The sequence below is a fragment of the Nestor notabilis genome, unplaced genomic scaffold (assembly GCF_000696875.1).
Source record: "Nestor notabilis isolate BGI_N333 unplaced genomic scaffold, ASM69687v1 scaffold24603, whole genome shotgun sequence".
Classification (NCBI taxonomy): domain Eukaryota; kingdom Metazoa; phylum Chordata; class Aves; order Psittaciformes; family Psittacidae; genus Nestor; species Nestor notabilis.
Genome location: NW_009921846.1, coordinates 32,197 through 46,841, shown reverse-complemented (window position 1 = coordinate 46,841; position 14,645 = coordinate 32,197). Strand labels below are relative to the sequence as shown.

The 14,645-nt window shown below is 38.9% G+C and overlaps 1 protein-coding gene across 1 annotated transcript; it reads left to right on the top strand.

Annotated features, from left to right (window-relative positions):
• The first annotated feature begins 6,105 nt into the window (after positions 1 to 6,105).
• On the top strand, positions 6,106 to 13,941 carry LOC104401519 (arylacetamide deacetylase-like 4). Its single transcript, XM_010011331.1, has 4 exons — positions 6,106 to 6,276; positions 10,301 to 10,517; positions 11,786 to 11,849; positions 13,170 to 13,941. Exons 1-4 carry the CDS (start codon positions 6,106 to 6,108, stop codon positions 13,939 to 13,941), a joined length of 1,224 nt encoding a protein of 407 aa, XP_010009633.1.
• Positions 13,942 to 14,645: the final 704 nt, after the last annotated feature.

The following is a 14,645-nucleotide window of genomic DNA, read 5'->3' as shown; positions in this document are numbered from 1 at the left end:
AGTTACTAAAGCACCACTGCAATGGAAGTGTATGATCTAAGCACTTACACATAGGTAGCCAAAGTATACTAGACAACCAATAGAAATTAATTAGGAAGCTGAATCCCTTTGAAAAGAAATTCAATTTTATGCTGTGGAATCAATCAGGCATTTCTGGAAGCAGGCATTGTTCAAAGCAGCCACACAGTAACAGTGTTCAGGGGTTAGTTGTTCGCAAAGAGAAGAGCAACCGAGCTTCTGGTGCCAACCACATTTAAAACATTTATCACACACAAGATTTTTAACATAAAATATGAAGAATATCTAAATCCTTGAATTTCAGCTCTGTTAAAAGTTCCACCAAAGTTTTCAGAAAAAAAGAAAATAAAATTTAGAGAGAAACTTGCAGAGTTCTTACCTTTAAATGCCAGGTTTCCTCAAAAGAAATAAGCCATATGACTATCACTGCATCATCACTGAGTGTCAGGAGAGAGCTTTTTGGAGAGAAGAAGATGCAGCTCCTAACCAGAAACTGTAGGTCTCGAGAGATTGTTGGGATCGGGTGGTATTCCCTAACTTAGCTGCATCTGAAATAATCAGAGCTCAGAGACTTCCCATTGCTGCTTGGCAGCGTTTAGCACCTCTGTGTGTTTTTACAGTAATACCTTTGGAAACAGAGCTAGGGGAGGCCCTGTCATTCCAATTTTCCTCTCAGTCCAAAAACTCTGAGGGGGAGAGAGAAATTACACAGAGAGCCTAGTGTCTGGTTTAGACTAGAATGACTCAGTGTCTGGACTGGTAACAAATATAACAACTTGCTGGTACGGACATAAGGAGCAGTGTTAAAAATGAAAGGATATGAAGTTCATCAAAGTAAATCTGATTTTTTGATTCCTGAGTTCAGTCTTTTCATGCATAAATCACCACAGACACGTTTAAAATAGGGAAGTCAGCAATATTACAGTTAACCTGTTCATATTAAAACCAAAATTCACTGTTAATTTAAAACATTTGCACATCCTTTGAAGCCAGTGGGAACGGAATAATCTTGTGAATATGGATTTCAACCTCTTTCCAGCTTCAAGAATACCTTAAAATGTATTGGAAGTATTCGTGGCTTTTTTCATTCATTATGATTTTGGTTTATTGATCTATGTGCAAAGTTGCTACCAAATTTGGAATGGGAGTAAAAAGACAGTTCTAGATATTTAAATTTTCCTCTTAAAATTTCTTGGAAGTATTAACTATTTTACTTCTTTGCTACTTTACTTCAGATTTACCTTGAAGCACTGAAAACCAGGAGTTACTACATTGTACAAATGTACAAAAGCAAGAAGCAAAAGCAGAGTTATAGCAAAACTGAAGCTACTGCATCTTGCCTGTAATAAATATGGTGAAAAGTACATGCAAGTTAAGAATTCGCCTACTTTGGCCAGCAAGTCAAATAGCTTCCAATTCTACACATACTATATAGAACACTGAGAACAGCTGAGGTTTGCCCCTCTTAATTGCAGTTCCACTCTGAAAAGTGGAGAAAAAATAGTATTCTGGGATTGTGCTCTTTTTTGTCAAAAGGTCTTTTCCCAAAGTGTCACCTTCACAAAACCAATATGTGTTTTTGTTCAAGGAGTTGATCTCTGGTTGTGAATCCCCCTAACTAGACCTTCATGTGGGTTTGGTTATCCAGACTGCTTACAGGAAACATCTAGAGGCGCAGAGAGCCACTTGGTACATACCTTTGTTGATGGTATGTCAAGGATCTGTCACATCACAGTAGCTGTTCCTAACCGTAAGTTAGAAGTTGTTCCAAAGTGAATCCCTTCATGTTTCTGCTCACAAGTCCTTCACCAGTGCACTGGCCTGTTAATTTTGTAAAACTGCATCAGTTGCTATTGCTTGGTTGCAGAATTAGCTTTGTATTTTGGATAGTTGCACAGTACTCAACTATTTGTTTCCTATACAGACACTTATAATGAAGTATAAATTGAAAAACAAAAACCAACCCAGAAACTTGGTTTAAGCCCTTTACTAAACTTTATTCCAGTTTGCAACAAGGGAGTCATGTAATACATCTCAGCAGTAACTCATTCAGTTTTGGCTTCTACTTGTCTGTTTAAATTTCTGGGCTTGTACTTTTTAACAAAAGTGTAAAGGAATATAGCTTTGATAGAGTTTTATGGATCTATTCTGAATTAGTAAGTTTAAATTTAGATCATCCCTGAATGACCATTCCTGGAACCACAGCTCAAAAGATGCCTTCATGCTTTCTGAATATTTAACCACAATAGTGCCTAATTGTAATAGCCCAGCTTTAAAGTAAACCTGTTGTTCACATTTAGGCAAGCTAATGTAGAGGGAGGTTAGCAAGGCCTTTTGTAAATGAAACCCAGCTTTCGGATCACAGTTTGTGTAGATTTACTTATACTCTCAGAGTCACAGAAACCTACTTCTTGCTGCTTTCCCAGTCTTGAAGGAAAAAATAGCAGTGAAAAAGCAGCGTTTACCTCCAAAATAAGTTGAAACACTCTCTTGCATAACACACTTGCATAACATTCATATCTTGCATACACATCACTTGCATAACAAAGGTCCATTTTTGCAAACAGTGTTACATGGATCTATGAAGAGGCTCAGGTAGAACATCTGAATGCTTAGAGCTTCATGTTGCACACCTATATGTTGGCAGAACTCTACACTGGCTCACAGAGCCTTTGCAGCCAAGTTCCTAGCAAACTTGGAAGTCTGTGCAAATGACGTTGCTAAACTGCAAGAACTTTTGACAGGAAAAGGAGCTGGAAATTAAAAGCATACTCAATGCATGTCTGAAAGCCATTTGGGGTAAGAATTCTGTGTTTTCAACTTAAAAATAAACCCCACCCAAATATATAGAGGACATTGGTAAGCAGATGGGAAAAAACTGGGAACACAGAGCAGCACTGTCACACAGTGGAAAGTCTGTGTTACTGGTGTGTCAAGTAATTGCAGTTTTTTACATCAGTGCAAGGTTCTTGGCCATGGACAATCTATCACGATCACAGGTTAAAACTAAACCTCCTTTAAAAAAGGAAAACCTTTTGCCAAGCTGGTCTGGTTTTTGTTACATGAAGCACTGCTGTCAGATTTGGATAAATCAAGAGCTAAATTTTTGTGCTTCTCGATTTCATTCTTCCCTTGAGTTCACATTTTCCATTTGAAATGTGTCCCAGTGGTTCTATGATTTCACACTGTCCTTGTATGTGCTATTAAACATTAAGAGTCTGATACTGTTGCCTTGTAAGCGGAGCTTTGCCATGGACTAAACTCAAAGGGACCAGGTTTCTCTTTAACTTCCAGCCTTAACAGAAAACAGTCTGTGTCCAGCTTTGTGCAAAAAGGCTACATGTGGATGTGTCACTGCTTTCCCAGGGTCTCACAACAAACCAGGATCATGAATAAAGATATAACAAATGTCTGAGTAATTCTAAATTCTAGATGACATCCCTTTCTAGATTCGAGATGTGTAAAGGTAATTGTCTTTACAAGCAGTACAGTGTTTTCAAAGTGCAGGCAGGTGCTAGCTGGAATTCAAAGGGATGCAACAGCAAGAAAAGAAAACATCTTTCAAATCCTTAGTCATTTTAGTACATGTAACATTTTGTCATTTGTACTAATTGTCCTTCTTTTTTCTTTAATGCTTCTATTAGAAGCCGAATCTGTCTCAATCTGTTATCCTGCTTCTTCACATTAGAAGAACAGTGAAAAACACCACGTGTAAACAGGAATGGAGTGACTACATTTTGTTAGACTGATTGACTCATCTTATGTTCTCTTTATTTACCATTCCTTCTAACTAATTCCTCAGTCCTGACAAAACTTCTAAGACACACCAGGCTTGAGGGAGGCAGAAGAATAAAGTCCATAAAGCCTTCAAAATCAAAGCAGCTTATTGTTTCAAGAGTCTGACCTGAAATCCTGCTACACCAACGTGACATGGATTTTTACGAGACCAGGACAGGAGGTTAATGCCTGTAATAAATTCGCACTGGAAGACTGTAAACTTGCTTAGGAAAAGCTTTTCAGACAAAATGTTCCCTGAATCCTTTCTAGCAATGTGTTTTTAAAAGAATCCACCACAAAGAAACTAAAAATGAATAAAGAAGAAATGTCCTTTTACTTTCACTTGTGTGAACGGGGACGTTCAGAACTTAAAACCTATTACTTTTAGGAAGGATAGGTAAAAATCATTAAACCCCAACCCAGATATTCCTTCTCAGAATAAAAGGAGCCTTAATTTTTGCTTTAATTTACATGGCTGTTTTTTGTTTGGTTGGTTTGGTTTAGGTTTTCTAATCATTCTAGTTAGTGTACCCCATAGGTCTGGATGGAGTAAGAAGTTGGGAGGGTGCTATTAAACATCCTGCACCCCACAGTGATGGAAGAGATCCATTATTCCCCAGCTTAGTCAAACAAATTTGAGTCAGTATTACAAAGAGATGCTTACTATGATCACAAGCTGCAGGCCTGCTGAGTTAAGCCAAGACTTCCATGACATACCTTACATGGATTTCATGTTTTTCTTACCCTTAACATCTTTTTTCCAATTTATTTGTTTATTTATTTTCATTTTAAAGCACGTAATTCATAAATCACACATTCAAGTTGGACTTGCTCACTCACAGTAAGTTATGGATTAGACTCATTCTTTTAAAAACCCAGTCTGGTCACTCCTCTGGTACTTTCTTATGGCTCTTCTTGTTTATTCTCATTCCACACAGGTAAATATTGGTTTACCCTATTGACTAATTCACATGAATGTTTCTCACTCTTCCTGTAACGCATATTTCACAAAAATGGGATTTTCCCAAGCAGATATATTTCATCTGCTTCTTTTAAGGGTATAAGAAAAGCTAGGAAGGTCTCACCTGGTTTTGAGTCAAGATCCTACTTTCGGAGGGAACACCACTACAAGTCTGTTAATCAAATGCAGAATCTTATGGCTCATGGAGAGGAGTATTTCTCTTCTATGACCACGATTACAAGGTTTTATAAGGGGTTTTAAATGGAGTATCTAGGAGATTAGTGGGGATGAAGAAATAGTTCAGGGCATTCAGGGGCTAAGCATAGGTTGTACTGTTTGTGTTATGATGAGATTGTGTTTCTTTGCTTTTTACTTTTACCCAAACAAGTTTTTTCCAGTCACATGGTGGACAGAAATACATGGAGTTGTACCTGGTCATACACTCCTTCGCTATCATCACCTCTGTTGGTACAAGCATTTGGCCATGTGGTCTGATCACAGCCTAAATGACAGCAATGGATAACATTGGGTTGCCTCAGCAACAAATAGCAAACTAGAAGTTGTAAACAGATCAAAATCCTTTCTTTAGAATGAATCAGAATAGAGGGTTAGGGCCAAAGTTCTCCAAGGGAAGGTGAAGCTTCCCTTTGATATCACTGGTAAGTGCAGAGACCCCTGGACAGGGAGCTTCCACATAACTGACAGCTCTACGTGAATCTGTAAAATCTATTTCTTTTAGATGTACTTCAGAATGTCTGTTCTGACTGCTGTGGCCAACAGAACAGTTCTTTTCTAAGCTCTCTGTTCTAAGCTGTCTGCCCCAGCAACATAGCAGGGGAAAATATGATCAGCACTAAGCAAAAGCCTTAGAATCATACTTCAGTTCTACTCCAAGACCAGAACTCTGAACAATTCCTGAACGTGGAGACGGGAGTTCAGTCTTCCACTGGTTCTTAAGGAGAGGTGGTGTCCTTCTGTACTAACTAGTACACTTGCAAAAAATTCCACCTAGCTTTTGAGGCCCATAAAGCAGAATACAATTAAAGCAGCTAAAAGATAAAGTTCATTTGCAATTTTGGAATATACAGAATACTGACATTTCCTGGATATGAGTCTTCTATGTATTAACTCTGACCATGCTAAAGGAAGCTGTAATAGCCAGATGTTTGGATGCTGCCAGCATCTGGCAGCTTTATCTGTAGGAGGAGCCGGGAGGAGTTCTGGTATGTAAATGACTTTTCTGTGGAAGTCCTCAGACTGGAGGATATAAATATTGACAGAATCACATCACATCACTGACAGAATCAAATCACAACCATTCTCTGATAAGTTATTCCCGCCAAAGAAAAATGGAATCCTTCTATGCGTTGGCTTTAATAGCGGGAATTCTGGTTGCTTTTGTATTACTGGTTTTAATTGCAATTTACCATAATTCCTTCAAGGTAGAGATTCCTCCTGACGCTGACCAGCCACTAAAGCTCCGCTTCTATCATTACATATATATTCTGATGGAAATTCTGGTGAGTTTATCATGCTCTCTGATATTGTGATTTTCAGGAAAAGAAAATTATGAAGATATACATCTAAATATTGCAACTGTGTGTGATGGGAACCACACAGTAACACAGGTTTAAAGATCCAGGCCAAGGTTTGAGTTGGTTTTCTATAGTTAGAAGCAGCCAATATGAGGCGAGTTCTTTTAAATACTGAGATATGCATTCTTATACTGCAATTGTAATTTGGTTGCCTTCTGTAATTAAATGATTGGTCCTGTGGACGACAGGAGGGATGTGGATATAATTTACATGAATAATAACAACCAACCTTCTCTTTCTCAATGCACATCAATATATTTATGGTGATTTCCTAAATTTTGAACTATTTGCAGTAATTTTCTTACCTGTGTTTCTTTCTGTGATTCTTTCTGTGATTACTGTGTCCTAGTTAAACACCACAGAACCGTGTAGGCTGGAGGGCATTTCCAGAGGTGGTCTAATCCAACCTCCAGCCAGAGCAGGGTCAGCTAGACCTGTTATCACTCATTATTTAAGTACTTGTCAGCCAGATTCACTGTGCCATGTGCTTTGCTATCAGAGAAAGCAACAGCTTGTGCCCAAAAAGCTTTCAAAGAAGGCACCAGGAATACGTAAGAGCAGTCTAAGCGCTGTCATACCTGGCACGCAGCACATCAAAAGAAAGCCTGCAGGAAAATCAGGGAATGATTTCACTAAAGTTTGTATGGAGCTCATCTCAAGTAAAGGTATGCTCTGATCCCCCATTTACACGTAATGAAATGAATGTAGTGCCTAAGGCCCACATCCTGAAAGGTGATTTGGGGCACTCTAATCTGTTAAAGACTTAATGTGGTTTGCTTGAACTTACATAGCAGCATTCACCACATCCAGTAACTGCTCCTGGTTCTCCAATGGCCCATGTACCTTTCTGCATTGTCTGGCATGAGTCAGTCTGCTGTCCTTATGTATCTCACACTGCTTTTCATGTTAAGCATTATATATAAACTTATGACTGCATTTTCTTAAGTTCTCTATGTTTCCATTCTTGGTCGAATGAAAAGATTCTTTCAGGTGATTTTTTTAACCTGCTTTTATAGCTTCTAAGTAACTTCAACAGTACATATTCTATCCTCATTGATAAAATGTTCCAGAAATTTCAGTTTCCTTTTCCTGGATAGTTTTAAAGATGCATTTCACCATTTGCTGTGCACTGAATCCATTCAATACCTGATTTTCTTTCAAAAACCTCTAGACATCTGCTGGTACTTCTGGCAAATTTCTAGCTTTATGTTTCTGCCACAGAAGTAACCCTCACAGCAAGGACTTCACAGGGTTCTTACAAAAGGCATGACACTTTGTGCATTGAACATGTGCAATCAACATATCCTGATGAAGGCTGCTCTTCCTGTGCCAGTGATGTGTCTGTTTGATTTGTATCTTGCAGTGAAGACCTCTTTTGACAGTCTTTTCCTCTTTTCTTCCATCTTATTTGTGATATGTCATAGAAAAACTGCATCAACAGTTAAATGTGGGCCTTCTATAGCGTAAGCATCATGAATGTGATGCGCCTGCTGAATCTATCCACATACTCTGTCATAAAGACATCAGTGACAATCTCAAATGGAAGTGATGAGAGAAAGCCTCCTAGCTCACATCCTAGCTTTTGTTTTTATTTGCTCATATAGATCTGCATTTAGACTAACTGATCATATTGCACTGTGGTATAAAGCTCTGATGATTATTATTATTAGTGGTGGACTTGGCAGTCCTGGGGTAAAGGTTGGACTTGATGATCTTAAAGGTCTTTTCCAACTCAGCTGATTTTGGCTGGCAAAGTGTAACACTTCAAAGTGACTGACAGAAAGACTACCTAATGTAGTTTAAGGTCAGTGAAGCTCAAATTGAGTGGCTTTTGCTAGTTAGTATGTGATTCTGTAATTATTTTAAAAGTAAAAATCTGGTCCCCATATGGTTTTCCACACAAAAAGCCAGTTTGTGCCAGAATTCAGGTGTTCCAGCAGAGTTTTTCAGAGACCCTATTTAACAAGAAAAGGTATGCTGACACGGTGATCTAGGTCCTCTTTTTCTAACATAAGTACACATTTTAGAACCTGGCTTATATAAAATGTTTCACCTACTACTGATCACTGCAACACTGATCACGTTTGTCTAGGAATACGCAAACGTTTCATTTTCTGAGTGCATTGCTATTGGTTCTGAAGTGTTTTGTAATTATTAAACTTAAAGAAGCTTTTCAACAAAATACATACCAAATTCTCTGTTCTCCTTCATGACAGTGTTTTCTCTGAATTTGGAGATGCCTCTGTGATGTCAGAAGCTCCTAAAAGAAGGAAAGAAAAGAGGATATTTAGATAGAATGCTCTGATTCCAAGTTTATCATGTATATTAATGGAATCTGAAAATTGTTAAAACTCAGGGATGTTAGAAGGTACAGATGAAATTAAATGGCAATTCTGCCAATTTCAACCATCCCAAAATCACGTCTCTGAGAAAAAGACTGACTTAAGAGTCACGAGAGGTTTTGAAAATTGCCATTTGGGGAAGGCCATATTGACCCTGCGGTTTCTGACACAACTGCCTTGGCTCTTACATTCATTTTCCGCTTTGACATGATACCTACAAAAAGTTTTCAAGGCAAGAACTACATCTATCCATTTGTCTTTAGGAAGGGGCTGAAAACACCCCGAGACTGCTGGCAGCTGTGGCACAGAGTGTTGTGAAAAAACCCCAGATCATCTCTGCGTTGCCATGTGTGTTTCTAAATGATCTAGAGAGAAGATCACGGCTCCATGGCTCATGGTGGTTTCTTTTATTACTCCACACCCAACTTGTTCACTGCAGCCTGGTCTAGATTATTAGGAAGACAGCTTCTGTGTTGCTTGAGAAAGGCCTTGGTGAAGAACTGGGTGTTGAACACACTTGAACTACGTGACATTTGGCCTCCTATGTACATGATAGCTGGGATCATGCACCTAAGGAAGTTCTGCCTTCTTATCTTACTCGGGCATTCTTTCATGGCAAAATCACCGACTGTTGCTCAGGAGAGAACAATACAATTTGCAAATTGCTTCTAATGATCGTCATCATTCCAGAAGAATGAATTATCATAGTCCATAAGGGAAATTAAATCACCAGTTAATGGGAAGGGAACTGTTGTCCCTAGCAGGAAATGCATCCATTACAACAGGTGTTCCAACTGAAGGGGGATTCCAGCGTGATCTTCAGGCTCTCTGATTTATCAGCAGTCGACTGGCCTTGGATAAGAAAATGTTTTGATACATGTAACAGCCTCACCTTCTTCAGAACATTTGTTTTCCCTGATTAGATACATGAGACTGACTCCAGAGCCATTTCATGAGTACCTGTGAGATCTTGATAAAGGCAACCATTTCACTGATGGAGATAAGATTCAGAACCATTTTCATCAGTTATTCATTTAGGCCAGCAGCCCTTCATCATTGATTATTGGCACTGTGAGCTTGGCCTCACTGACCCTGTGGCATGGGGATGACCCAAGACCACTAAGTTTCCGAATCTTGCACTTTGCCATGAGACTTTTTCTCCCAGTATACTAAATGCAGCCATGCTAGGGACATTTTCATCACACCTAACCTTAAATACTTTAACTGAGACATCTGAAGTACACAGGCTCCCTTTCTAATCAATGGAGATGAACAGACATCTCCAGAGGATGACTTGACACACCTGAAATTTGAACTGTCCTCAAGAAATGCCTCTTTCTCTTCACTGATTAGAAAAGGAGCCTCAGAACTCATGACTCCTGACTTACATAACTCAGCAAATACCTGATGTTACTTGTGGTAAAGCTAGATCGTGGAAATTAGGTGTTTATATAATACATCTAATGGAACAAGTATTACAACATTCTAAAATAACCAATATAATTATGCTAAATATAGAATAAAAAATGTAGCTTGTGGCCTTTTTAGAGTGGGAAGACCTGAATTCCTAAACTAATTCCAAGTTTTTTCGTGTTATATCTATCTAGGCAAAGAACTTAGAAAGTTTGGGTGTCTTTGAGGAGCACGTACTTATAAGGTTGCTTGTTGATGGACTGCCAGCAGGCAGGGATTCAAAGTGCTTCATAAAGGATCTGCATTTTGATGAGGTGCCAGTGAGGATTTACTGCCCAAGAGTTCCAGCTGCAAACAAACGGAGAGGAGTCGTCGTCTTCCATGGAGGGTGTGGGATGTTCGGAAGCATCAGTAAGGAACTGAAAGACAAAATATGATTATTTAGGATTCTTAACTCTTTATTTTTAATAACTCTCCTGAACCTAGGGAGTGGCTGAAGATTAGTTTGAGGGATTGAGAGATAGAAAGCACCTAATGTTTGTTTTACTTTTGAAACTCTCTAATCTGCCCTTATTTTTGTAGGATATTGCACTCTTTATGACATATATTCCTTACAGGAAGTGGTGCTGCTAAAGAAATAATTTCTTTTTTTGTTTGAAAAAAGAGACAGAATTTCGTAACATCTGCATTCCTCCCTTTAGTCTCTAACTGCAGCATGTTTACTGGGACTTCTATAGTGCTCATGACAATTCAGGTGGTCTTATAGCAGCCATTAAAAAACATGTGTCCATGATGCATGTACTTTAGTTGTCTTTTTTTCCCCAGTTTAATTTATTAGGGAAAGCAGATAATTGCAAACATGTAATTTAAAAAGTTCCAAAAGATCCTGTTTCTACAGGCAGGAGACATGCACACATACTAAATGGTGTCAGAATTCTGTAATTGAAAGAACACATCATTGAGCAAATACCTGTAAACCAAATCTTCTAAATGCAGCAAATTCACAATTAAGGTTGAAGAAAATTTCAGTGTATCTTTAAGTACATTAAAAGAGGCATATTTCTGCCCACAACCTTACCATGGAATAATTCTATGAGACAATTTACTATAACACAATGTGCATGTCTCAGATTTCTGCCTGAATTAGCTACACAGAAATGTGCTGATTTCACAGGGGCACACCAGCTGCACCCTTAATTCTTTAAACAGTTAAATCTCTGCTTCAAAATTCATCTAGACTTAGCTATAGTACTACAATTAACATTTCCACAGCAAAAGGGTATGACATACCTAAGTCAGCCTCAGCCTTACAGTTACTTAAAACACCGTAGTAAGCTTTTACAAAGACCTCAAGCTATTTTAGCCTTTACAACCACCCTAAGAAACTGTGTGTAATAATCCTCAGATGGTTTGGTTTGGAAAGGACTTTAAAGCTCACCCAGTTCCAACCCCCTGCCATAAGCAGGGACACCTTCCACTAGAGCAGGTTGCTCCAAGCCCCTGTGTCCAACCTGGCCTTGAACACTGCCAGGGATGGGGCAGCCACAGCTTCTCTGGGCACCCTGTGCTAGCGCCTCAGCACCCTCACAGGCAAGAACACATTCAATCATGGCAATAAGGGATGATATTGCTTCAAGTAATCTCACATATTAATTACATCAACAATATTTGTTCTTCAGGAAGTCATGAAAGAATATGCCGGTACATAGCCAGAAAGACTGATTCAGTGACTGTGTCTGTTGGGTAAGTGACCTCCATTCAGTGTTACTCCCAGGACAGATTGGTTCCCTCTGACCCCCCTTAATGGTACCCATTCTGTATTTACATTTCTTTGAATGTTAGAAGAGAAGCTGAGCTCTAATGTTGTCTACCCCTACGCTGTTGATATGTGTGAGCAAGCATGTGCCATGAAATGTCAATGAGAAATACGTGATACAGGTTTATAAAGTTACAAAAGTTCTATGTATGCCAGCTATTTACAGAGGAGCAGATCTGTTTGTTTTATCACCACAAAAAATCATTACCTTTGATAATAAGGAACATAAAATGTTTTCCTAATTTCAGTTTCTAATATCCTTTTATTTCCTGGTTATCAGGATGTTTATGAATCCATTGAATTAATTTCACAGAACAGTGAAAAACCAGAGAAGCAGCAGCAGTGTGCCTCTGCAAACAGTGAAGGGTTAAGACAGAATGCCCACACTGTTACCTCTGCAGTATTTACCTTCTTCCTTATTAAAATTGATCTTCTCCAGAAAGCCCTAAAACCATGAATACAGAGAATAAAGAAGTATGGCTGTTAAAAATGTAGTCTCAACGTACACTTAGATGTCATTGAAATCAAATTACACCACTTTAATTTGCCTGGTGTCTGACTGTTACACCTGCCTTGATTTTCAACACATAAAGTTGGTAGTGAAGAAATAAATAAAGGGATTGTTACTGTAACATCCCTCTTTTGTAATTCGTTTGTTCCAATTGATACCATAAATAAAAGAATTGTCTACAGGAAGCTATCTTGTCACCACAGTACATTTCCTGTATGGTGTTCTATAATGTTATTAAATTCTTCGTTTTATATTAAAATGTAATAATAATATACAATATTGTACCAATGTAGAATAACCTAATAATTAGTGTCCCCAGTGTAAAAAGCTCAGAAGCCAGAACTTGACTGAATCTTGTGGGTTTACACAGGATTACTCACAGCTATGCATACATCCAAGGTCAGTCCGAGTGGGACAACTGCAAACTTCCCTGCAGGCATGAACCTGGATCCCAGGTGGATGCACTTGGATCAGGAACTGAGTAAATGCATGGTCTTGTATAAGGTGGGGGAATGGACTGCAAGACTTAAGCCCTCACACGCTTAAATTACACCAGAACAAAGCTCAGTGCTGATGGTCTCGGGAAGCTGTTCTGTTTGCCTCAGAGGCAAAACTTTAAATAAGTGAATACTGCTTTGGGTGAGCTTTGCAAATACCTGGGGCACATGTAAAATGAGCCATTCAAGCCATTTGCAAGTAGATGTATGTGTAACACTAGTTCTTTTATGCATTTCAGGTATGTTTTATCTCCTGAGCATGAGTATCCAGCCCAGACTCTGGACTGTCTCACTGCTACCATGCACTTCTTGAAGACTGCAGAAAACTACGGGGTGGATCCTCATCGGATTATTGTTTGTGGGGATAGTGTAGGGGGCACTTTTGCTGCTAGGGTTTGCCAAGAACTGGGAAATAGAAGAGATATCCCAAAGATACGTGCCCAGGTACTGATCTATCCATTTCTCCAAGCACTGAACTTCAATCTTCCATCTCACCAGAAAAATGCTTTCAGTGCCTTCCTGTCCCGGGAACATACAGTCAAGTTTCTCCTGAAGTACCTGAAGAAGGACTGCTCTATGAAGGATGCTGTTTTGGCAGGTTCTCACATTCCTGAGAGCATAAATTTGAAATACAAGAAATGGATAAATCCAGATCTTATCCCAGAGATATTTAAGCTGGGTTATAAACCACCGTTACCCAGTTCATTTCTACCTCAAGTCCACGAAGAAACAAAAGAAGTGGTTGAGACAAGACTGTCCCCACTGTTAGCAGAAGATGCTGTTGTTTGCTGCCTACCTGATACTTGTATCATCACCTGCGAGCATGATGTGCTCAGAGATGATGGACTCTTGTACAAGAAACGGTTAGAGGACAACAATGTCAAAGTGACCTGGTTCAATGTGGAAGGTGGCTTCCACTGTGCACTGGGATTTTTTGGTTATGGTATTTTGTCTTTTCCATCATCAAGTAAAATAATGAACCACACTGTAAACTTTATAAAGGGCTATTAAATGTTTTCTCCAATACAATGTACTGGTATGCAAACAGAGGATGTTCCAATTAACCAGCTGCTAGTTATTTGTACATTAGAACATTACAATCTAGGTCAGAAATAATAACATCAGCATGGTCTGTTGAATACTGATTTTCAGTTGCTATTATTTGGGAACATGATGTATTTTTCATCTTTTTTCCCCCCTTTTTTAAAAAATCCCATTATTTAGTACATCTGTTTTGCTGTTCTCACGTTGTAAGAAGTTTCATTCTCTTCTTTTGTCAAAAAATTAAAACTCACTGTAGTAAAAGAACATTTTGAAGCATGCGATAGATGAGTAACCAGCAATGTGCATCCACATCTCCACGTAAAACACACAAATCAGCATAAAATCCCCCCCCTCCCCCCCCAGAGAGTATCAATACTTTCAGCACCTCTGAGATGAGTGGTAATCATCATCAAACTATGTGTATAGGCAACCAGTAGCTTTGGACATGGTTGTAAGATCTGAAGGAGGGAATTGGGTATATTTAAGAACCTGATTTTAAAGGGAAATGGGTGACACAGAGGGAGTACAGAAATGCCGGCTGTGCGAGACGGGTATCTGTGTCTGAGACTGGCAGCATAGATGCAGTGCACAAAACGACTGAATGTCCTCTAAACTATTCTATAAAGTTCCTTTCTGAGAAGCAATTGGTTGTATTCAGGTAAAACAGAGAC